This window comes from Oryctolagus cuniculus, chromosome X, assembly GCF_051225735.1.
Source record: "Oryctolagus cuniculus isolate XC-2025 breed Fujian yellow rabbit chromosome X, ASM5122573v1, whole genome shotgun sequence".
Lineage (NCBI taxonomy): Eukaryota > Metazoa > Chordata > Mammalia > Lagomorpha > Leporidae > Oryctolagus > Oryctolagus cuniculus.
Genome location: NC_142888.1, coordinates 65105434 through 65131917, shown reverse-complemented (window position 1 = coordinate 65131917; position 26484 = coordinate 65105434). Strand labels below are relative to the sequence as shown.

Here is a 26484-nt window from a genome sequence, read left to right as displayed (position 1 = left end):
ATGCCGGCACTGCAGACAGCAGCTTAACCTGCTATGTCACAATGCTGGCTCCAGATTTCTTTCTTGAATTATCTAGTGAAGAGAAAGCCAAAAAGAGTGGAGGCAACACTATCTCAAGAATATCAGAGTGGTCCCTTGTACCTTTTTCCTAATTTGGGAGGAAAAGTTCAGTCTAACTGCAACAGCTCATTGTAGAGTTTGAGGTTGACAGTTCATTTTGACCTACATTTCTGGATCTTGGTTATCAGCGCGTCACTGATAGGCACCTTCAGAAAATGAAGGTCAAAATTAGACAAGTTTTTATTCAGAATAAATATGAATACTTAAATGTTGATTTCCAGTTCTATTCATGGTCCTTATGGACCATATATTTAGTCATCAAACTGGGAGTGGCCTACAAACATTGTTTCAAACAGGATTTCAAGAATCAAAGTGGGTAAGAGGGAAATCTATGCATCATGTTTGTGTCACTGCACTGATCTTTAGGTTATTTCTATTGTTGTAGCTGGTCCCTGTTCTTCCTCATCTTTCCATGTGTATTCCTTCCAATACTGAAAATTTCCCAAGCAGAAGAGGACATCTGTGCAACCAACTATATTCAAGTGCGAGTTTCCCTGCTAGAATTTTCAAACAACTAATCTGATATGTTTAGTATTTGCATAATTTTCTCATAGCTGATTATAATCTCCTCATAATGTTATGAAAATCATGTTTCTATCCCTTCCAGTTTGATTTGTTTGCCAGAGTAATTTCATAGTTGGAAGTGGTCTTAAAATATTTACTTCTTTTTGTTTTTTTGCACATTCTCCCGTCATGGTACTGTGATTGTGATTCCGACATTGGTAGTCCTTTTAGGTGCACAACTCTTTACTCACATGACTTTTTAGTGGCATTAATGAAACCTTTACTTATATGATTTATGGGTTATTTTTAAGCAACTAAATAATGAATCACAGAGGCTTGAACAAGGAATGATTTACATTAACATTTGCATATGTTCAAAGCTAGAAAGAGGTGTTAGAAGCTACCAAAGGGAAATGATTATACTTACTATGTGCCTGGCACTGTGCCATAAAGATTAGATGAGGCAGTGCTGTCTTATAATCACTATTCTATATTGTCTTCTAAAATGACTTCTATTATTTGTTCTTGGCTCTTTTGAAATTGCACTGCCCACAACTACATTATTTTGGAGGTTAGTTGGGCTAGAATTTGAAACAATAAGAATTTTTATTTTCCTAGTGTGAAACTAAGCAAAATACACCTGAAGTTCATGTAATAAGTTTAATTGAGCTAGAGGAAAATTATGAGGATTAAAATTTTATTAAAAGGCTCTTTTGGTTAAAAAAGATGTCAAAGTAGAAAACTGGGAAACAAAATCCCACTCTTATGTTTTATATGAGAATATTTTTTACTTAGTTTTCTATAGTCTGCAATTAAAAATAGCAGTTGAGTAATAGTAAAAACCAAAACCAAATTGAGTTAAAAGTTTGGAGAGGAAAGGACTGAGAGAAGTCAAATTCTCATTTATTGTCAAGTCTTTTACAGGATTAATACTCAAGAACAAGGTGAAAATTCATAATCACACACTGTAATGCTACCAGTTAGCAATATGTTCCACTACTAAATCTTAACTCCTTAAAGCTTTTTAATTTTATTGGAATTGTTTGTGGGCTTGTTTTAGTGCAGCTTTTAGAGTTGGTTCAAATTCAGGTCCTTTTTAACCTTGAAAAATAGGGGCCATCATAAGAAAACATGAATGGTTTGGTCCAGAATAATGTTAACCCTAATGGATGGATGTTTTCTCTGTGTAACAATATTGAGTTGAGAAGATACTGAAGTTATAGCTGAACCTGGTATCTACTCACCTGCCTCATGAATATAACCTGTCTCAAATGTCACCTTGGATAATGACTTTAGCTGTTCATATGTGAACAGGGCAAGAACACAGATTATGCTGAGGAATAGGTGTTCCCAGATATAAAAATGTGTTGTTTCTTCAAAAATTATTTGAAGTTCTTGAGCACACATCAATGAAGTACCCACAAATCAGGTCCTATTTGACTATAATAATGGAGAATAAATCCAATTCCTTATCTCTTATTGATGTAAACTGCTTCAGCATACTGAAGGCAAGGTGATAATGTTTAGGTGTATAAGCAGAGGCTAATTAGTCGAAATTTTTCTGAAAATATATAGAAAGGAAACAATTTCTAAAGAGAAAAATTTCTAAAGTGGACTTTACCACTACTTTGGATGTTATCTTGTTTCCAACTTGGGGTTTTGTTTCATATTTGTGATCTATGAAATGCCAAGGAGTAGTAGGTAGACTTTTCATGCTAACCTTTGTATTATATATAAAGCTTCATTCTCAAGGGTGAAACTTTTGATAAACTATATTTACAAAGTGTGGTTGTAGTGATTATGGAGTCAAACAGATATTAGATATGCAATAGTTGCTGATTAGGCTGATCTTTTGTTACAAATTCTTGCCTGGCCCCCTTCAGCCTTCCTAGCACACATTTATGAGAATGTTTCTCAAGCCAAGGAATAGTTTGTGTCAAGGTACAAATCGCAATCCAGCAGGACAAGGTCTTGACTTAATTAAATTTATTCTCACTTTGTAATTGGCTTAAGTGTGTGCATATTTCACTTATTTAGAAGAGTTGTTTAGCAGATTATAAAGTGCTTAAAATGCCATGTTATACAAAACTGATTATATATAAGTGCCTACCACCCTAAGAGGTCATGAACATATTAAGTAACAAGATTTGCTGTGCTAAGATCCATCTAGGTAGTAACTTTTGAAGTGTTGCATAACAGAGGAAAAATCTCATTATTAATAAAAGGATACAATATGTTGATTATACCTATATGCCCACAAAGCTCATAAGGATATGATAATACTTATAGATAGATAAGGTTACCACTTTATTAACTCTGCTTTGATTTGTGGAAGCTAATGGCTGTCAGGCATATTCAAACCATAGTTAATCTACTAGGCATTAGTCTCTGAAAGCTAAATGCATTTAGGTACAACACCGTTTGTCTAATAGGGTAAAAAAAGTTTCTTCCTATTTTGTACCACAAAGTAGCAATTATAGCAAGAGAAAAGTATAAGAAAAGTAGGTCCTGAAAATGCTCACTGCTATTTTAATCCCCAAAGATATTTTAATAAATAAATGGTAAATTGTACAGAATGTGGTACATATTATATTTTCAATAATATCACCACAATGAATTGAATGTATTATATGAAAATTTGTTCTAAAATGACCACTTCTTTATTCATAACAGTTCTTTACTTGAAATAAAGATCTGATTTAACTTTCTATGTGAATAAATCTAGACAGCAAAATGTTATCATGAAGAATGAGTGGAATTTGAAACATACTGCCCAGTAGTGGGTTAAGTAAATTACTTAAAGTCTGTGAATCTCAGTTTCCTCAACTGCAAAATGTAGGTAATGATGGACATAAAGTTGCTGGAGGTAACAAATAAAATCTTGTTAGGTAAGCAGTGAGAAAGTTTGTAACAAAGGATGAAATTGGACCTCAAATTAAGTAGGCTATACAGGAAAGCATTAGTTGGAAGAGGTGCTTTAACACATCACATCGAAATACACTTTAGTGAAATCTGAACAAGACCATTCTCTCTTTTGGGGTGTGTGGGAGAGTGTGTGCATTTACATTTTGGCATTATGATGAAAAATACAATGATTATTCCATTCTCAAAGAATCAAGAGTCATGTAGGTGCTTTGTATTGTCATTCTGTAAAGCACACACGTGATCAAACAAGATTTTTAGCAGCTTGAGTCATTCTTTCTGACTGAAAAATAAAACATTTTGCTATAACACAAAGTGAATATCAAGAATTTATAAATCTTTTTCTCTTGAACAATGGAAAATTTCTAATGAATCATACTTTCCTTTTTCCCATGGCTTCAAGGAAGCTCAGAGACAAGTTTTTAACTCAGTTTTATTAATGATTCAGAACCTCATGGCCTATATTTTAACATACTTTCTTTTCTTTCTGGTGTTATTGTTCCATTGTATTGATGCCATCCCTGGTGCTCACTTCTTTTTCTGTAATATTTCACTTTATTTATTCTTATCAGCCACTCCAAATCCATTTTGAAATGAATTGGGAGGTATAAATACCTATACCTATACCTGTACCTATACCTATAGGGTACTTCAAAAAGTTAATGAGGAAGTGCAATTAAAACATGTTTCTTTGCTGTAAAATATTTGCAATTCATGTATAGTTTTTTCATAACCACTTTCCATCAGGTTTTTGAAGATTTCCTGAAGTGTATATACACATGTATGTATATATATACATACATATATAAACATATAAATATATTGAAGGAAAGTAATTTAAACTAATGTTTTACTTTAAGATATATAAGGCCTTGTTAACAACTTTGGTACTACTTTTTATCTTTTCTTCTTTCTTATTTCTCTGTTCTTCAATTCTTTAGCATATAATTTATTCAATGTAATCTAGGCCTCTGAAAGAAATTGCTGTACATATGCACTAGCACTTTAATATATTTTATTGGCTATATTTTTTAAATCTAAGGCTAAAATATATACCCATAAACCAAACATAGCATTTATACACATATTTATTCAGAACTTACCCTGCAATTTCCTAAGGTACTGTCCTAGACACTACTAGAAACAAAAGTACATAAGACACTGTATCCTCCCTCCAAGACTTCATGGTCTTCTAGAATATTCTAATATTCAATGTTAAGAATATGGTGACTGATAAAGACTAGAAAGAGCTGGCGCCGTGGCTCAATAGGCTAATCTTCCACCTAGCGGCGCCGGCACACCGGGTTCTAGTCCCAGTTGGGGTGCCGGATTCTTTCCCAGTTGCCCCTCTTCCAGGCCAGCTCTCTGCTGTGGCCCGGGAAGGCAGTGGAGGATGGCCCAAGTGCTTGGGCCCTGCACCCCATGGGAGACCAGGAGAAGCACCTGGCTCCTGGCTTCGGATCAGCGCGGTGCGCCGGCTGCAGCACGCTGGCCGCAGCGGCCACTGGAGGGTGAACCAATGGTAAAAGTAAGACCTTTCTCTCTGTCTCTCTCTCTCACTATCCACTCTGCCTGTCAAAAAAAAAAAAAAAAAGACTAGAAAGAAGGTCATGGATCAAATACTTAGAGAATTCCAGAATTAAACCTATTTTCAGCTGTATGAAAAATGTGTATCTAGGAAGTATCATAAAACTATGACAACTGATTAGGTGTGGAATGTCAAACTAAAGGGTAAAGTAAAAATAATGATGTTAAGCTTTAAGTCTGGTGATTAGAATACTGGAGATATTATTAATAGAACTAAGAGCCATAGAGTAAAAAGCTGGTGTGATAAGTTGTTGGTGATTGTGGGAGATTCAAACAGAAATGTCAAATAAGCAAATAGGGGTGAGGAAGGAAGTTTTTGGAGTTATCCATGTATAGGTAGTGGTAGAAATCAAGCTTTTATATCATATTGCAAAGGGAAAGGAGAGAGAAAAGAGAAGGTAGTCAAGGATGGTTTTGGAGGAAAACTTCCTGATGCAAGAAGGAAGAAGATAATGAGAAGAGGATATAGAGACAATGATACAGTATAATGGGTAGAAATGATGTAAGAATAGTATAGATAAACCATGTGTGCCAAATCAGTAGAAATGGCACAAGTTGAGGACCAAGAAAATGAAGTGGAATTTGGAAAACTGGAGGTCAATAAAGCAGTTTCAGGGACACAGTGAAACTTGCATCCGGTTTGCAAAGTGTTAAGGAATATATGGGTAGTGAGGAAGTGAAAACAAGTCAGCATGCCTTCCTCCTTTGGAAATTTTGCAGGTAAAGGGACAAAAAACATGGAATTATAAGTCAACAGAAAGGTGGGCTTGAGAAGAGAGTCACCTAGAAGCCAAGTTTATAGTCCTGATTCTTGAAGAGCAAAAGAATCAGAATTTTACTCAAGGTATAGAAAAAGGTGTCAGTGAAATGAAGTACTGTAGCAGTTCACATGGTGAATTCAAATTGTGGTCCCTGGACTAGTAGCATTAGGATAAGCAGGGAACCTGGAAATGCAAATTTTTGGACCTAGCAATCTCTAATTTACACGGGTAATCCAACTGATTCTGGTACAGGCTAAAATTTGAAATTCATTGCCCATTTTCAGTAGAAGACAAGGCCACCTACAGAGAGGGAAAGAGCAGCAATGGGATTTAGAATATGAGTAGACTGAGGTAGATAAAGCTTAGACATTGAAGACTGTGGCAACAAGCCAGTATAAATTAATTAAAAGAATCATCTAGCAATGCAGGGTGTCCAGACAAACAAGAGACAACCCATGCTAGACTAAGACAACCTTGTTTGGGGTTTTTCTAAAGAAAAGTCAAGGAATATTTTGACAAGGAAGTAAAAATTTATGAGCAGAGAATGTGAATGGAAGTCTAACTAAAGTGAGAAATCAGCAAAGTGAGGGTAGTAATAGGAGAAGTTAGCAAGAATATTTAAGGGCTTCTAGCAAGAGCACTGATGAATTGATTGGTAATGGAAACCAATAGCTTAGTACTTAGGGAAAGAGAGCTTGGTGAGGGCAAGGTTAAGTAGAAATAAGAGAGTAGGAGATGATATAAGAAAGTGATGATAAGAGAAAGAGATATTCAGAATTCCAGGCTAAACTGTTTCAAGTAATAATATAAGTTCAAAGAGAGGCAAACGTTTATGTGGAGTGAAGACACAGCAATGAAGAAATTGAGGATAATGAGTGTGGGAAAGATCGCTGATATGGGTGGTGAAGTTCTTAGAGATGATTCCAGGGCAGGGTTCAGTGCAAATGAAAGAGAAGATTGTAAGCTTGTTGATGAAACTCTTGAAGGATGGGAGAGTGACCAGAAGGTCAGAAGATAGCAATAATTCAAGCCAATAGGGGCAGTGTCTATGGACTGCAGATTTTTAAGGAGAGCAGAATGTTGATTAGAGATGGTTGATTGACAAACATCAGAACTGTTTACTGTGTATAAAATCATACTAAGAAAAGAATTAGCAACATATACACAGAAAATCAAAAGAATGAAACTGAATATGGAATTATTCACACCATCAAAAGAAGAAATAGTTGTACAAGTAAAAGAAGAAAAAATAATACACAAATTGGTTGAGCAGTAAACACATTATATCAATCAAAATATAAACACTAAATATTGATTCAATAAAAAATGGAGATTTATTCATATTGGAATGGTGGAAGAGATTGAAACAGGTAGATGGAAGATTAAGAAATCTAAATATGTACCACATTATCAACAGATAACATAGAACATTGATGGAACAAGATAAAGCAGAATTAAGTTTATGCACATTAGTGATATGGAAGCACATCCAAATCCAAGACGAAACTAAGAATGGAAAATAGTTGTGGGGCTGGCACTGTGGCGTAGTGGGTAAAGCTGCTGCCTACAGTGCTGGCATCCCATATGGCCACCAGTTCTAGTCCTGGCTGCTCCACTTCCAATCCAGCTCTCTATTATGGCCTGGGAAAGCACTAAAAGATAGCCCAAGTCCTTGGACCTCTGCACCCATATGGGAGACCCAGAAGAGGTTCCTGGCTCCTGGCTTCGGATTAGCCCAGCTCCAGCCATTGCAGCCATCTGGGTAGTGAACCATTAGATGGAAGACTTCTCTCTCTCTCTCTCTCTCTCTCTGCCTGTGCCTTTCAAATAAATAAGTAAATCTAAAAAAAAAAAAAAAAAAAGAAAATGGTTGCCTCTGAGAATCAAGTCTGGGTAGTTAAGAATATTGAAACAGGGAACTGCTGTTTGTTTTATGCCTTTTAATACTATTTGATCCCATAAGTTATGATATGTATTACATCAATAAATAAAGAAAAGCTTATTTGTAAAAAGAGAAAGCAAGTAAAAATTTAAAAAAAATGAGTCTGTTGTAAAGCAAGAGTTCAAAAGGAGGGAGAGTGGCACTATGGCACAGCAAGTTAAGCCCCTACCTGCTACACCCGCATCCTATGTGGGTGCCAGTTTGAGTCCTAGCTGCTCCACTTCTGATCCAGCTCCCTGCTAATGTGCCTGGGAAAGCAGCAGAGAATGGCCCAAATACTTGGGCTCCCACTTCCATGTGGGAGACCTGGATGAAGCTCCTGGCTCCAGGCTTTGGCCTGGCCCAGCTTTGGCTGTTGTGGCCATTTGGGGAGTGACCAGCAGATTGAAGATGTTATTTGTCTGTCTGTCTCTTTCTCCTTCCTTCCCTCCCTCCTACCTTCTAACTCTTCCAGGCAAATAAATATTTAAAAAAAAGAGTTCAAAAGGGTACCAAAGGGGTGAGTGTTAGGCACAGCAGTTAAGTAACCACTTCGGACACATGCATCCCATATCAGAGAGTCTGCTTCAAGACTTGGCTACTTCATTTCCCATCAAGCTTCCTGGCCCATTCTGGCCCAAATGTGCAATTTGTGAGAAACCAGATGATAGCAGAAGTACCTGGGTCCCTGCCACCTATGTGGGAGACCAGGATTGAGTTCTGGGATCCTGGCTTTGGCCTGTCCCAGTCCTGGCTGTTGCAGGCATTTGGGGGAGTGAATTAAGCAGATAGAAATGATCTCCATCTCTCTCTTTCTCCCTGTCTCTATTCTTTCCAAGGAAAAGAAATGAATAAATTATTAAAAATTCTTGCCTAGAAAAAGTTTACTATAAGAGGAGGCTGCTGAAAATAACAGGAGACATACAAGGTAGCGTTGGGCCCCAAACAGATATGAATTTAGTATTTAGAAGGAATAGTATTTGCATAAAAGCACTCATTTTCAATAATAGGGATAAAAAAAGCAACAATTACGGAGAAGGGTTTGAACCAAATGTTTACGAGTGAAGGGACAGAACTGCTGAATTTATTAAACTAACCAGCATCAAAATCCCATCATCAGTGAATGAAGTCTGTTAAATAAACAATGTAGCATGCTTCCTAAAGACCTGCCAAAAAGTAGCTGATGGTAAGATCTGTGCTGTTTTGATGTCTACTAAAAGTGAATTACTGAATGATTGAAGAAAGGCATCAAGTCACAAATTGAAGAATTCCTCACTGGTAATAGCACTATCCAAGAGAGAAGGAATGTTCCTTTTACAACTTTCCATGATTTCAAAAGATTCCCTGGAAGCCTTAAGCCAAGTGGAAAAGAGTTGCACACACAATATAGATCATTATTTGAGTTGTTCTTATAAAAAGCACCTGTATGACAACTTCTAAAATGAGTTAGCTGAGCTTTTTCTTGTTGCTAACATGTGAGAAATTATCTGTTCCTTGCTAATAGCAGGAAAATTATCACAGCATGTTTTTCTTAATTTCTGCAAGGAAGGACATATGACTCATCATATTTTGAATTTGAAAACAAAATGATGATGTTACTAGAGAGGACCATGGGAAATAAACATAAATCAGTATTGTAAAAAGATTTTGAAGCCAGATTTTTAGATACCCAATTTTGAAAAATATTTTAATGCCTTTTTTTGCCAAAGGAACTTTAAAGGTGATTTAGTTTTATAAAAAATACTATTTCAATGGGAACAATTTTTATATTAATGCTTTAAAACATTTCAGGTCTGAGTTGAGAGAGCAAGAAAGTCAAGAATCAAACATCCATTTTAACATCCATAAGTTTAGCATTAACCTGGATGTTTTACATATTTTAAGTCATTTAATTCTCTTGTGGCATATATAATACATTAAAATATGATTTTTACTATAGATAAAGAAACTGAACTTCAGTTCAGCCAAGTCAATCGCTGAAGGCCATGTGGCTCAGTAGAATAAAGTTTCATAAGCTAAAATAATTGAATTAAAATCCTAAGTTGGGGCCGATGCTATGGTGCAGTAGGTTAATCCTCCGCCAGTGGCGCCAGCATCCCATATAGGTGCTGGTTCTACTGCCACATGCTCCTCTTCCAACACAGCTCTCTGCTAAGGCCTGGGAAAGCAGAAGATGGCCCAACTGCTTGGGCCCCTGCACCTAAGTGGGAGACTCGGAAGAAGCTCCTAGTTCCTGGTTTCTCTATCAAAGAGATTTATGTACTTCCATATGTACAGCAACAGTATTCATAATATCCAAGAAATGAAAACAGCCTAAGTGTTCATCCACTAATGAATGGATAAATAAAAAGAACATACACACAAGGGAATATTACTCCTTCTTAAATGATGAAATCTTATCATTTACAACAATTTGTATGAAACTGGAGGTCACTATGTTAAGTGAAATAAGCCAAGTCCAGAGAGACAAGTGTCACACAGTCTCAGTCATATGTGGATTCTACAGAACAGTGATCTTACAGAAGTTAAAAGTGTAATGGTGACTATCAGAACATAGGGAGGGAAGGGAATAGGGAGCAATGGGGAAAGGTTGGCTAATGGGTATGAAGTCACAGTTAGAATGTTATAAAAGTTCAGGAGTGCTGGTGCACAGTACGGTTAATATGGACAATGTTAATGTACTGTATATTTTTCTCTTTAAATTATACAAAATTTTAAACTGTTTTCACCATAAATAAATATTAAATATTTGCAGACATAAATATATTTACCCTGACTGGACAATAAGTAATGTACACATGTTTGAAAACATCACATATAATACACACAATTTGTAAGTTTCCATTAAACTTATTAGTAAAAAAGTAAAATAGCCTAAAGTATGTCTACTTTATAATTCTTTACATTTTATATACTTATTTTTTTATTTTTAAAAAATATGTATTTATTTATTTATTTGAAAGGCAGTGCCACAGAGAGGTAAAGGGAAGGGGGGGGGTCTTCCATCTGCTGGTTCACTCCCCAAATGGCCAGGACGACTGGGGCTGTGCCAATCTGAAGCCAGGAGCCAGGAGATTCTTCTGGGTCTCACATGAAGGTGCAGTGGCCCAAGGACCCGGGCCATCTTTCACTGCTTTCCCAGGCCATAGCAGAGAGCTGATCGAAAGTGGAGCAGCCAGGACTAGAACCGGTGTCCATATGTGATGCCAGCACCACAGGCAGCAGCTTTACCCACTATGCCACAGCGCCAGCCCCGGTACTTATTTATTTAAGAGGGAGGGAAGAGCAGGGAAAGAAAGAGCGAGAAAGAGAAAGAGAGACAGAGCGAGAGCGAGAGTGAGAGTGAGAGCGAGAGAAACTACCTCCGTGACAGTCCTCAGTTTCCTTATCTGAATAAGCACAACAATAACACTTTTGTAATAGGATCATTGTAAGAAGAAAACTAATCTATATGCTAGCCTATCTTACAAAAAGCTGCTACAGTTTACCTTCTAAAACATACCCAGCAGTATTTTCCTACTTCATAACCTTCATTCACTTTGTTGTCTGCTAAAGAAAGCCCAGAACCAACCTCAAGACCTGGTCTTAACAATTCACATTAATACTATACTCTAGTATTCCTTATCACATGTCTTCCATGACATACAAATCAAGTCTTGAAACTTCAAATGTATTTTTCCAAGTCTATGATTTTGTTTACATGAGTCCCTCTTCCTATGATATCACCTCCAAGCAACACCAGAATACCACATATGGAAATTCCCCATTTTTCAAATACAGGTCAATTTCCACCTCCTCAGGAAAACCTCACTTGATCTCCCAGCTGAAATTAATTTCTTGTCTCTTCTTTTCCCAAAGCATGTTTGTCAACCTTCTTTCATGACAGACATTTTGTTTTGTATTATGTTTTATGTGCTTGCTACATTTCCCCTATTAGAGGAAACTAATGGAAAGCAAAGTTAAGAATTAGATTGAACCATATGAAATTGTTGATATCTGAACAACTTCGAGTTATACAAATGACAATTTAAAATTATTTAATCTAATAAAAAGGCTTTTTTATGGTCATTACTAACCCAATACATAAGAAAATCAATACACTCTAGATTGTGTTTGTGAGTTGTTCTAGAAGCCATTATTTACATACAGACATTCAGAGAAAAGACCACCTTGTGCATTTTTTTAGGTTGGAAAAAATATTTGTAAATCACTTGTAGTTTTTTCTTTAACCAATATGGCCAAAGTGTATATTTCAAAGTTGCAGTCCTTAAAAATAATCTTCCATAACATTTAATGCAAGCCCATCAAATTCTTGTATAGTCAGAATCCTTCTTTATTTATTATTCTTTTCTTTTGTCTTTTAGTAAGAGATGCCCATGAGAGAGGTCGATTTGACATGAAAAAACAGAAATGGTGAATGATTACCCACTGTTCCAGTTATGACTGTTGGTTTTGTCAAGATACAAGAAAACCTGTTTTTCTTTAACACTTGTATAGCAGAGTTTACAAGATTCTGAAGACTTCATAACATAAATCAGTCACTGAGGATTATATCCCAGGAGATTTCTCCTTAGCAACTGTTTTAGTTTCTATTTTGTTGTAATATGTAATAAAATGCATAAACATTCTGACTTGACTTAGTATGATATATTCTCAAAGAAGACATACAGGAAGTAATTACCAGCTTGTGACATGTGAACATTACAATCATCTTAGATAATATTATTTCCAATTCATTGTTCATTTAATGTCATAACTCTTAAAAGTATTTAATGTTGTGCAATTGCTGGGTCCATTTTAGAAGTGAGGATCAGCTAGTCATTCATTAAACAGATCATAACATACCACATAGATTTAATATTGTTTTATCTTTGAGCGGAAATGAAAAAGTTTGTTTTTAAAGTGCTATAACAAAACAATATTTTCATGAAAGTTAATGTGAGTACCTGTACAGTGGTATAAGAGAGATCCCAGAAAATCCTTTGAGTTGAGAAGGAATTGCTGATTGATCTTACCTGTTCATGTAATTGGCTTGATCCACTATGGCACAATTCATCTCCTGTGTTTGTAGAAATTGAATCACTTCCTGTGATAGTTTGTATTTGTTGGCCAGAATGGGACTGTTGGCATTGCGTAGAGTGGATGATCTGGGGCTGTTGTACAATGTGATGATGGCATTGAACTTGAGGATAATATTCCTAAAACACACACATATGTCAAAAATAGTCACTGAGAATAACAATTAATAATAAATAAAAAACTGAAACTATTTTTAAAATTTAATGTGCTCTTTAATAGTAATTCAAAACCTAAAACTTACAGTTTTTATTAGTGATATATTATTTTTCAAATTAGTCCATTGGTAAAATTTGTATTAAATTCTCTTTTTATTTGATCAGGTGGCTAGGACTATCTAAACACTAACCTAGATCGGTTAGGGAATTTTATGTTCTGATTCAATTAATATTCTGGTTAATACTGAGACTATAATGAATATTAATATTAATTAATCTCTAATGATTCAACAGGTACTTAAGTATCTAACTACGTAATAACACTCTAATAGTGAACATAGAAGGATATAAAATTAGAAAATAATATAATGTAGTGATTTTCAGTGTCAGGAAGCATACTAAAGTCACAATGGGGGCAAATTTTTATGCTTATGAAAACTGAGCATGAATTTAAAAATAAAAGATTGAAAACCAATTACTAATTCTTCAAAGCCAGAAAATCCATACTGTAACTCTGATTCTACCACTTACTCTGTGATCTTGGGAAACTGTTTATGCAATCTTTATGTAAACCTCAATTTCCTCATTCGTAAAACTAGAGATAGTACATGTCTCATTGGATTGTTGTAATAAATGAATTAATGTCTGTAAATTGTATAGCATATGTACTAGAAACTTATAGGTGAGAAATAAACGTTTATTATTTCTACATCAACATTGTTGTCATCAAATTTATAATTACATATTCCACTAATTTTGCAGGGGAAAAAATCTTCCTGGGGTCCAGAAAAGATGAAATACTTATAATAGCATAGCTAGTTAGTGGCAAAATTGGAACTGTAACTCATGATTCCTAGCTTAGAGTTCATTCGGGATACTGGATGACATTTACTGATCTCAAGATATCTGCAGTTTGCTTTTTTTAAACTAAAGCTTTGTTATTTTCTTGTTTAATTTTCATGACTTGCTTTCTGGTGAGTATAGAACACATACTAAGAAAATACAGGTAGTTATTTTAGTTTTAGGATTTCAGGTATATTTGAATATGCTTTATTATTTTGGTATTACTCTACTTCACAAAGGGACATCAGGAAAACTGTTTTCGAAAGAATACTCTATTTTGAAACATAATTTTACATTCATGCAATACAGTTAATTTTGAAAGTAGATGCTTGCTGTATTTACTTTTGATTGTGGAAAGTTGGAAAATACAGTAAAGTATTTCATATTTAAAATTTTTACATGAAGTAATTTTTAATCTATTTTAAGTGAAAAAAGCAACAGTGTATAAGAATGAATAATATGCTCCCCTATGGTTTAACTTTAAAACGATGCACATACATATGAGTATACATTTACAAACATATACAACTGCTTTTACATGCACTGACCAAGAAACTTTAAGAGTGGTTGCCTCTGAGAAGACAAGACAGCCCAGATAAAGAAATCAGTTTTTCCATGTATCTTTTCATACTCTTTATATTATTTTTATAATTTTTATTTTGTTGAATACTCTGAATTTTTATTATGTATACAAATGACCATTTCATGTATGCAACAAGTAGATATACAGCTTGGTAGATATACAGCTAGTAAAGGTCATAGAAATAATTAATAGAATCATTTTCTCAAGACTTTTTTCAAGTCTCAAGATTTACAAGTATGCTAACAATAAGATCTTTACAGTTTAGGAAACTAAATGTAGGTTACCAGCAACTTTCTTACACACTTTGAGAGTGAATATGTTCTATTATGTTACACAATCCCTTAATTTATTGGAATAGCATAAAATCACACTGACAATCTGAGCAGACCATCAGTCAATGGGGAGTTTATATACTACTAAAATAGGATCCCTCCTGAAGGAAAAAACAAAAACAAAAACAAAAACAAAACAAAAAACAAACAAACCTGTGTTCCTCAAAAAACAAGTTAGGAAACACTTGGAAAGGGTACATTAACAGGGAGTAATAAAGGAAAAAAAAGTCCCTTCCTCCCTACCTACCTTACTTCCTTTCTTTCTTCCTTCTCTCCTCCCTCCCCTCCCTCCCCTCCCTCCCTTTCTTCCTTTCAGATTTCCACTGGTTCATTCCCCAAATGGCTGCAATAGCCAGAGCTGGACCAGGCTGAAGCCAGGAGCCAGGAGCTTCATCCAGGTCTCCTACATGGGTGCAGGGGCCCAAGCTCTTGAGCCATCCTCTGCTGCTTTTGCAGGCTCATTAGCAGGGAACTGGATCAGAAGTGGAGCAGCCAGGACTTGAACTGATGCCCATATGGGATGCCAGTGTGGCAGGCGGTGGCTTTACCTTCTATGCCAAAACATCAGCCCCAAGAGCCCCTTTCTTAATCATATTTCTTTCCAGTGTATCAGCTGACTCTTGACTAGAACACTGCCATTCCCATCTGTTGTACCTCACAGTTTCCCTGAGCCCATTTGGCCTCTGAACCATTCACTGATATCTTTGAAGTCTTGGAGGTTTTTAGTTTTTGATTCTTCAGAGTTTTTTTTTTTTTTAACTTTTATTTAATGAATATAAATTTCCAAAGTACAGAATATGGATTACAATGGCTTCCCCCCCATAACGTCCCTCCCACCCGCAACCCTCCCCTTATCCACTCCCTCTCCCCTTCCATTCACATCAAGATTCATTTTCGATTCTCTTTATATACAGAAGATCAGTTTAGCATACATTAAGTAAAGATTTCAACAGTTTGCTCCCACACAGAAACATAAAGTGAAAAATACTGTTTGAGTACTAGGTATAGCATTAAATCTCAATGTACAGCACACTAAGGACAAAGATCCTACATGAGGAGTAAGTGCACAGTGACTCCTGTTGTTGACTTAACAAATTGACACTCTTGTTTATGGCCTCAGTAATCACCCTAGGCTCTAGTCATGAGCTGCCAAGGCTATGGAAGCCCCCTGAGTTCACCGACTCTGATCATATTTAGACAAGGCCATGGTCAAAGTGGAAGTTCTCTCCTCCCTTCAGAGAAAGGTACCTCCTTCTTTGATGACCCGTTCTTTCCACTGGGATCTCACTTGTGGAGATCTTTCATTTAGTTTTTTTTTTTTTTCCCCCAGAGTGTCTTGGCTTTCCATGCCTGAAATACTCTCATGGGCATTTCAGCCGGCTCCGCATGCCTTACATGTAACAACTAAAGATATTGTTCTAAAGCAAGATACATAATTTTAACTATATTTTAAGCAAATCATAAGTTGAAGTTTCAAAGTATGAAAAATCAAACATTTTTGATTTTTCATACTTTTTGGTTTTGATAGAGAAAAAAGAAATGCACAGTGAAAATCATATGAGCTGGATAATTATCTTGCAATTGGTACTGCTTTACCACCCTTTCACTAAAAAAAAACCCTCTGCTAAGAACTGGTATTATTTGTTGCAGTCATATGTGCATAGTAAATAGGTTCATTCATACTCTGGTTTTATCCAGCTTATCCTCATAGTTTGTTCCATCTGTATGGTTCCTTTTACCTCAAAGAGCTTCCATGAAAGTTTTAAAAAATTCCAAGTGGTTTTAAGTCGTTAATAAGAAAAAGTTGGCATAAAGAAGTAAATATTATATTTAATAGTACAGAAGCTGCATATGATTTACAGTTTGTGACAAATATACTAATAATTTGGGAAGTGAACCAGAGGATGGAAGACATCTCTCTCTCTCTCTCTGTCTCTGTCTTTCTGTAACTCTGCCTTCAAATAAATAAATAAATCTTAAAAAAAATAATAGGGGAAGCTGGGAATGGGATATATAGGAATTTTGTACTACTTCATAATTTTTGTTTTGTAAATTGAAAACTATTATAAAATTGTTAAAAAAGCAGTAAGCGAAACAGTGATCTCTTAGAACTTTTCTTTAGTTGTTCCAGCCAAATAGCAAACTCTAGAGACCAATAATTAAAAAGGTCATTTACTTTCTTTGAAACAAGAAGCTGGAAGCAGCATGGAATGATGTGCCTCAAACATTTCTTACTGTCTAAAATACATCAGACTTTTGTTTTGGCAGTCTGGTTGGGTAAGGGACATATATTATAATTTAACAGCTTCAGGAAAGTGTTCCTTGAAGAACAGAAATATTTGATGAAATGCTTCTATTTGGACTCAAATGTCCAGAAGTACTCTGTGGTTTCTTTGGAAGATTTGTGTAAAATACATATCATATCATACCTTTCAGAATATATCCAGCTTTCTAAGCACATAAAATTCTTAAATATATGGATGTATATGTCTTGGAGTTTATTGCATTTCAATTTTACGGGACATCAAATAAATAATGAGTTAGTACCTATCACTCTGGTAACAACTGTCCATAGTGCTCATAAAAATAAAACATGTTCTCATGCTAAGAAGTTTAAAAAGAAAAATCTAGTATTTTTTTAGTTAGTTTGATATACACATGAGAAAAGTGAATTTGTTATGAAAACTAATTCAATAATAACTGTCTGTTATGGGTTTAATTGTACTGTCTTCTCAAAGATACCTAACTCCAAGTAAATTAAAATGTGACCTTGTTTGGAAATAGTTTCTTATATAGTTAATCAAGGGATAATCATCAGGATGGTCCCTAATCTCATACAATGGTGTCCTTATAAAAATGGAAAATTTGAACACAAAAGTATGCATGCACAGAAAAAGATAATGTGAGAATATACTGGGAAGGTCCCACATGAATACAGAGGATTAATGATGTACCACAAACCAAGGAATGCCCGAGGCTACCAGATGCTAGAAGACAGGTGTGAAAATTCCTTCCCAGGTAGCTTCAGAGGGATCATGGTCCTAGTCACACAGTGAATTTCAGACTTCGGGCCTCCAGAACTGTGAGATAATACATTTTTCTTGTTTTAAGTCACCCAGTTTGTGGGTGGGCCAGGTAGAAGCCAGGAGCCTGGAATTCCATCTGGATCTCCCATATGCATGCAGGAACTCAAGCACTTGTTCCATCTTCCACTGCTTTCCTAGGCACACTAGCAGGGAACTGGCTGAGAGGTGGAATACCGGGGACTCAAACTGGCACCCGTATGGGATGCTGGTGTTGCAGGTGGTGGCTTCATCTGCTGTGCCACAACACCAGCCCCTCCACCACTAATTTACTAATTTTCTATGTGACCTCACATATCCTTGATTTCCCTTTTAGTAAAATGGGGACAATAATACATCACATGAGAAAATGGATATGAAAGTATAAAGGATGATGCGAAGTGCAGGCATAATGACACACTGTCAAAACACATGGTGGTCTTTTCTAACACTTCGTGATTTTAACTTCCTTAAAATATTCATGCATTAAGTTATACACTTACATAACAATTTTAAAAAGAAATATTACTTACCTGGTCTGTATTCAGCTTCTCTACTTTTCTTATTGTTTTTTCATAAATAACATTGTTTCCTGGGAAGAAATGGCCCCCTCTTAGGAATGGCGACAGTGGTTCCTACAAAGATGGGAAAGATTGTGTTTTGCTTTAAAAAGTATCTTTTCCTATGACTCTTAACTAAAGCAAATATCGTCTCTAACAGGCTGCGAGGTAATGGCAGAATGGAGGAAGACAGTAGCAATGACATATCAATAAAGTTCTGACTAATGTACGGAAATAGTAATAAATATAGTCCATTTTATCAAAAAGAACAATCTGAATTTCTCCCACTACATTTTATTAAATCTAACGAAATCTTTGGGGGAGATTGGAGTAGGACAGGAAAGCAATTTTTTTTTTCTATTCCTCAGGCAAGTTATAATGAGTTTCCTCTGAGGTAGACAAGCAGGAGGTCAACCTCATTTAAATTGGCTTCACTGGCAGGTTTCTTTCTATGCGAAAGTATTGTTGAACAATTGCAAAATAAACATAATTTGAAACTACTAATCCATAAAGTAGGTATAACTATATTAAAGATTTTTTTTTCCTAGAACTCAATTTGGGTGCCCTTGAAGTGTACAGTTCTTACATGTGATTATAATCAAGGCTGAGACTCTCAGTACAACATATGTTTTGAATATTAAGAACAGAGTAGAGGCTTCAAGAGCCACTGTATCTCTGTACAATCAACTAAATTACTGTAGGATTAGCCAAGTGGTTAGAAGATGTCAGCCAATGAAATAAAGGCTGGTGACATGTCCAAGATCTGAATGAAGCCAAGGAAAGACTAATAAGAATCATATAAGAAGTCTAAAATAAATGTATAAGGTACTACATTATTTTTCTCTTGTTTTTCATTGAGTCTTATTTATATAGGGAGAGCTGGGATTTTTTTGTTGTTGCTTTGATACAAAACAAAGTTTGCACTCATTTATTTTATAAAATAGGGGAATGGTATAGAAGGAGGGATGGCCAAAAATATAAGCAGTTAATGTGTATAGAACTATTTCAAAATAAACAAAACGTGCTAGCATTTTTATCATCTGCTATAATAAGTATTCTTAGAACAACAGGCCCAAGACACTGGTTGTTGAGAAGGCAAGACACTTTGAATCAAAAGCTATATACTTCCTGTATTCAAGTTTGAATAAAAGGTGATTTAACTAAATGGTTCATGGATATTTTAGTAAAATGTGTGACTAAATTTGACTAGTTGATGAACTATTAAATCTAAAGATGGATAAAATTAGAAATATTCTTTTAGACGCTATTTTGCATTTGTTTCGTAAAAGAGAATTTCTTTGGTAGTTTTTTGCAATCATGTAAGATTTAGGTGCTTGCTATGCACAACATACTTTGCTAAGAGCTATGAGGCATATAAACATGAATCAGACTTATATTATTACCAGGAGAATTTAATATTCATCAGTGGTCACCAAACTATGGCAGAAAATTTTTTACTGTTCTCAAGTGCAGAATAGTATTTAGATTTTTTTGAGAACTAGAAAGAAAAAAAAAAAAACAGGGACAGGTATTTCACCTAGCAAGTAAGATACCAGTTAAGACACCCATGTCCCACATTGTAGTGCCTGGGTTCCATTACTGGCTACAGCTTCTAATTCCAACTTCCTACTAATGCATCTCTTAAGATGATAATGCCTCAAGTAGTTGGGTCCCTATCCCCAATGTGGGAGACCTGGATTGAGTCCCTGGCTCTTCATATCAGCCTCAGCCCAGCCCTGGCAATGACAGTCATTTGGGGAAGTCAACCAATAGATGGGAGCGCTCTCTCTCTCTCTCCACCCACCAAAACAAACAAACAAAACAAATTAAAAATTTAAAAAAGGAGATCTAGGACCTATATGGGCTACAAAGCCTAAAATATGTACTATATGGGCCTTTACAGAAACATTTTGTCAATCACTGGTCTAGATAATATATGAATATAAACATCTATACTACAAGGTAGATTGTGATACATGTTCATAGAGCTACAGATAAAGAACATATAGGATAGAGGTAAAAGTAGGAAAAACTGAGTTTCATCTGGCAGTGCTCATGTAGGGTACTTGGTTCAAGTAGTGTTTTAAAGGTTGAGGTGGTCCTTGGATCTGAAGAGATGAAAGATGATTTTCCAAGTGAAAAATAACTTAAGTCACCAAGTTTGGAAAAGAGTAAGTTATATTTAGCAGACAGAACTTTGGTTCTACAAGCAGTGAGAAATCGTTAAGTACTTTTAATCAGGAATGTAAGATCAACAGAAGTCTAATTAATCAAGAAGATTAATTAGAGAACAGAAAGGGTTCAGAAAGGGTATAGGTGAGGAGACAAGTTAGAAGATTATCCTAATGATCATGATCAGTACTTTTTTTAAAAAACGGAGATACACAGATTCTATTATTATTATTATTATTATTATTATTATTATTATTTGAAGGAGTGTGCTCTTCTTTCCACTGGTTCACTCCCCAAATAGCCACAATGGCTAGGGCTGGGTCAGGTCAAAGCCAGGATCCAGGAACTCAGCTCAGTTCTCTCACACAAGTGACAGGGAATCAACTATTTCAGGCATCACCTTCTGACTCCCACATTCTGCATTAGCAAAAATCTAGAGTCAGGAGCCACAACCATGACTCAAATATGGGATATTGGCATCTTCACTGTCAGGCCAAACACCTACCGCTAGAACAGTACTTTTCAAAGATGACTCTGAGATTTCAAATCTGAGGTGTCTACTGTATGGCCATTGGTACCAGAAACAAAAACTTTGCAGTGGGTATTGTGGTACAGCAAATTAAGTTGTCACTTGCCACACTGACATCCCACAATGGAGTGCTAGTTTGAGCTCAACTGTTTTACTTCCAATCCAGCTCTATGCTAATGCAACTGGGAAAACAGCAAATGTTACAAATGACAGCCCAAGTTCTTGGGCCCTTGCCACCCATGTAGGAGACCAGGATAGAATTCTGGGCTTCTGGTTGGTATGGCCCAGCCTCAGTCATTGCAGCCATTTGGGGAGTAAATCAGCAGATCATTCTCTCACTCTGTCTCTCCCTCTCCCTGTCACTCTGCATTTCAAGTAAATAAATAAATAAATCTTAAAAATAAAAACATAGAAACATGTTGAGTTTTATGTACTTTCCTAGCAACAATCTAGGGCTGATTCATGCTTTAATTCCTCATAACACTTAGCAAAGTATATAGTGCACTGTAATTCCTTTAACATGTATCAAACGATCCTAAACAACTACCAAGCATTCTCTTTTACAAAAATTGTGCATTTGGGCACTCAGATAAAGACATCTAGCACACAGTTGAAAACACAAGTCTGTAACTAGGTGGGAAGTTCAATGCTGCAGATCCAGATTTCAGAACCACCTGCTTAGCAGTGCTAAGTAACATGCAATTGCTGAAAGTGAAGACCAAAGATAGATATTCAGACAAGTTTTTAAAAAACTAAGAATCAGAAAAGCAAAAATATCACAGACGTCAAGAGAAAAGAAATATTCAAAAACATAGGAAGTCAAAGGCATAGATGCTTCAGAGAAGTCAATAGGTGATAACTACAAAGTAAACTGGACTTGGACTACTAGAAATTCATTGAGTTTTATTAGTAAAATCTATGGAAACAAATCTAATGAAAAAGGTATGGAACCATACAATCTATATTACAGTTCTTCCTCCGTCACCTATATGTGCTGTGGAAACCTATGTAAATTTTTAACTGTCTCAGGCTCAGTTTCCTTATCACAGAGATTATAATGCAAGATATATTGTATCAAGTAAAATAATATATTTTCAAGTACCCTTAATCTGTGATTCTAGCTTACAAATGGCATTGTCTTTTAATAATAAAGTAATATATTTAAAATCAATACCATAATATTTAAAATCTTCTTAGAATATTTCTTGGATATCAAGTTTAAAAATATATAAAAGTTGGCTTATTGAAGGAAGGAAATTTATCCATTTTGAATTCCCCATAGCAAATGAACAGGTGATTGAGTGAGAAGGGATGATCTGACCTCTATTTTTTTTTGACAGGCAGAGTGGATAGTGAGAGAGATATGACCTCTATTTTAAAGATATAGCCTCTTCTAAGGGATTGGGGAGGGGGAATGGGCAGGCATTGTGGATCAGTGGGTCATGCTACCACCTGTGACGCCTGTATCCCACATGGCACTGGAGTCCCAGCTGTTCCACTTCTGATCCAGCTTCCTGCTAATGAACCTGTGAAATCAGTGGTGGATAGACCAATACCTGGGCCCCTGCACTCATGTGGAGACCTGGATGAAACTCCAGGCCCCTACTTCAGGTTGGCCCACCTCTGGCCATTTGGCCATCTGGGGAGTGAAGCAGCAGTTGGAATATCTCTCTGTCTTTCTCTCTCTCTCTAACTTGGCCTTTCAAATCAATCGAAAAATAAAGGAGGGGCAAATTTGGCAAAAAAAAAATCAATTTTTCTTCTCTGTGAGCTAAATTTTGGTACAAGTACTGAACCATTTATTAAAAAAAAAAAAGAATAGTTTAGGCACTAATGGTGCTAATTCTCTCCAGAATACATTAAGATCTTATTATTTGAAATGACTTTGTGAAAAAAAAATATACTCCATATTTAGAAGGGTACTTTCCCCCAAATCTTTAAGAAAGTAAAACCAAATATTTATATGAATAAACTATTCTAAACAAAAAAATCAGCAAAAAAATCAGAAACATTAGATTTCTTAATGAGCTGCTACAGTTTTAATACTTTGCAGCTTCTCTTTTTTCCCCCCAATCTGTATGTTTGGATCAGTGCCAGATCCACCCTAAAAATTAGCAGGTGTTTTCAAAACAGCTGATCTTATAACTTTAATTGTCACTTTTAGACTCTCTGGCAGTAGTTCTCACATCTTACAAAGTAAATAATTGTCAACATCTACTTTACTGTTCCCAGGCCACAAAGCATTGCTGGAAAATTCTTTTTCACAAAAGCTTTGCTGATTACAAGTTCAAGTTATCCAACTTCAAGGGGGTACTTCTATCATATTTGTAATCATTAAATTCTTTTTAACTGTGGTTACAAAACTTCATTTTTCTCAACCTCCTGCGCTCATTCCCCCTCGCTCTCTTATGGAGAAAATCAACATAATCTATCTATTAATGTCTTCCTCTTAGCTCCTACAACCTCAAACTTCTCAGTTTTTGCCCCTTCCATCTCATTAAAGAGAAGGGCATACTGTTATTTCTTTTCCTGAAGTCACTTCTTTATCTGTACTTAAAATCCTTTCCCCTCTCTCCATTTCCAGAATCTTATTCCATTTGTCTCCTTTCTCTGTTGTACCTCTAGCCTTCCATATTACTGGTTATTTCATTTTATTTACAACTCTCTTGGTTCTCCCAAAATTCCTTTTTCTCCTTTAGCTACTATCCCATCTACTCTTTCTTTGACCAATATCTTTTCCAGAAGAGTGATCCTCATTCATTTCTGCCACTTCCTCTTGATCAACTCATCCATTAACTTTTTTTTTTTTGACAGGCAAAGTGGACAGAGAGACAGAGAGAAAGGTCTTCCTTTTGCTGTTGGTTCAATCTCCAATGGCCGCCACGGCTGGTGCACTGTGACCGGCGCACCGCACTGATCCGAAGGCAGGAGCCAGGTGCTTCTCCTGGTCTCCCATGGGGTGCAGGGCCCAAGTACTTGGGCCATCCTCCACTGCACTCCCTGGCCACAGCAGAGAGCTGGACAGGAAGAGGGGCAACTGGGAAAGAATCCGACGCCCCGACCAGGACTAGAACCCGGGGTGCCGGCGCCTATTGAGCCGAGGCGCTGGCCCATCCATTAACTTCTGGCATCTGGGTTTTGCCTCCATAGTATACTGAAACTGTTATCATTATCAAGTCAAATATCAATATCACTTCCTCAATAGTTGAATCCTATTTTTTTGCTTTTGTTTCTGTTTTTTAAAAATTTTATTTAAGTTATACAAATTTCATGTATTTCATATATACACACTTAGGAATATAGTCATACTTCCCTCCCTCCCACCCACACTCCAACCCTTCTTCCTCCCCCCTCTCCCATTCCTACTCTTAATTTTTCTAAAGATCTACTTTTAGTTTACTTAATGATTGTAAGGTTAACCCTACACTAAGTAAAAGAGTTCAACAAATAGTATGAAGGAAAAAAAAAACTTGCTCAACAGAAGAGACAAGGGCTGTAAACAATCATAGAACCTCAACATGTCCATTTCACTGCAATACATTACAATTTAGGTACTCTATTAGTTACCCCTGATCAGGGAAAACATTTTCAAAGTTCATCTTCCTTAGTGTTTTTGTCATGTGAGATGGTTGACTACCCTCTTTGTTTGCTTCAGTAGCTCAGTATTTATATTCATATCTGACAACACCTGTGCCTGTGAAAGTGGCCTCCTCTTTCTGCTCCCTTAAAGTATGCATTTCTCAAAGTTCTGGCTTCTATCCTCTCTGTTACCTCTCAGTGATCATTCCCACAGCTTGACTGATGACTTTAAGGAGAATAAGTCCCATGTCTCTACCTCAGGTGTGACCTTTCTCTCAACCAGTCTTAACTATCTGCTGCGCATCTTCCCCTCCATGCATTTCAGAGATCACTGATGCAAGCGGATCTCACAATCTTCCCCTCTCTCAAACCAGCTGCTTCTCCCCTCACTTCTCAATCCTTTTATTTGATCCAGCATTCTCCCAGTGTCTCGAGCTGAAAAGCACAGAATCATATTTGACTTTTCTTCTTTTAACCTCCGTTATCTGAGAGGTTAACAAATCTTGTCAAAGCTGTCCCTAGAATACCTATCAGAAAAAAAGTGATGAATTTGAGTCAGAAGAACTGAGCAAATCGTACTTATTTAAACTTTAGTTGCCTCACTGGTAAAATGATGCTAATAATAATTTAAGCATATTCATACCTTAAATATCGCAATAAATCTTTCCCTGATTCCTCCCAAATAAATGTGTTATCTTCAGCATCTGAACTCCAATAAGACCTTAAATGTATTTCTCTCATGATATCTGTAATACATCTGACCATGCATTTTACATAACGATTTGTGGACATGTTTTATTTCTCTTCCTGAAAGGAACTATAAGCATCTTTAGTTTGTGAAACATGCCTTATATTTCCTTGTTTCTATTTGAAGGCTGTATGGTTTCCTCCTCATAGCAGGAGCTCCACAACTGGAAAATTAATGAAACTGATAAATATTAATTACATTCTATCCACTGACAGAACAAAAGTATTTCATTCATATCTGAATCAAGTTATAAGCCAGAATGCATAAATCCTTTGAGTAAAATGTCGACAAATGGAGAATAGGGAAGATGAGGAGCAACCAAAAATAAAAAGGCTGAACAGAAAAAGAAGGAAATCATAATGAGAGAAGTGGATTGAAATCAGTTTAATTACAGGGAAGAGAAATAAAGATTAGACAAGCTGGGAGGTGAAAGAGGATAAAGTTGCCATTTAGGAGGCTCAGCTTATTATAAATATTGTAATTAAACTAGAATCTTCTCGGGGGGAATTTAAAAGTGCAAACAAAAAAGAAATATACTTACATAAATAAAATGGGAATATATCTAAACAGGATTTTCAAGATGCTTCATAAAACTGGCTAGATTATTTTTGTTTACAAAGCATAGCACTTGAAATTTGTTTTAGTTCTTAATAATGGAAAGAGTTAAAAAATAAAACTGCTATTTTTCTTCAACCTCCTGTTGAGTCTTCTCCATAAGAAATTTTTGCTTGTTTGTAGCTGAACAGAGCCATAACAACAAGCTCTTAAAGGGGCAAGCCCAGTTTTTCTACTACGTTATGTACTTACATACATGTTTCTAATTTCTTTGCTGTTGTAACTACATGGTGGGTAAATGGGTGGGTAAGTGTCTGGTAACTAATTCACCTCCATCATTAATTAATCTTCTTTTGCAAATGTTTCATTCCCAGCTCTACATTGTTTAATTCAGTTCCAACTCTGTCACTTCATACCTGAATTGTTTAGCATCAGTTAAGAACTCAAGTTTCAAGAAGGTTTGGACCTTAAT

The 26484-nt window shown here is 35.9% G+C and overlaps 1 protein-coding gene across 3 annotated transcripts in view; it reads right to left on the bottom strand.

Moving 5' to 3' along the window:
• Positions 1 to 26484, bottom strand: part of POF1B (POF1B actin binding protein) — a 110082-nt gene that overhangs the window by 47176 nt on the left and 36422 nt on the right. For all 3 annotated transcript variants that reach the window (XM_089324226.1, XM_002720251.6, XM_008272992.4), the window contains exons 5-6: positions 18403 to 18504; positions 12831 to 13013 (exon numbers count right to left, since the gene is read on the bottom strand). In XM_089324226.1, coding sequence (XP_089180352.1) covers positions 12831 to 13013; positions 18403 to 18504 — 285 coding nt within the window. The remainder of the gene's footprint in view (positions 1 to 12830; positions 13014 to 18402; positions 18505 to 26484) is intronic.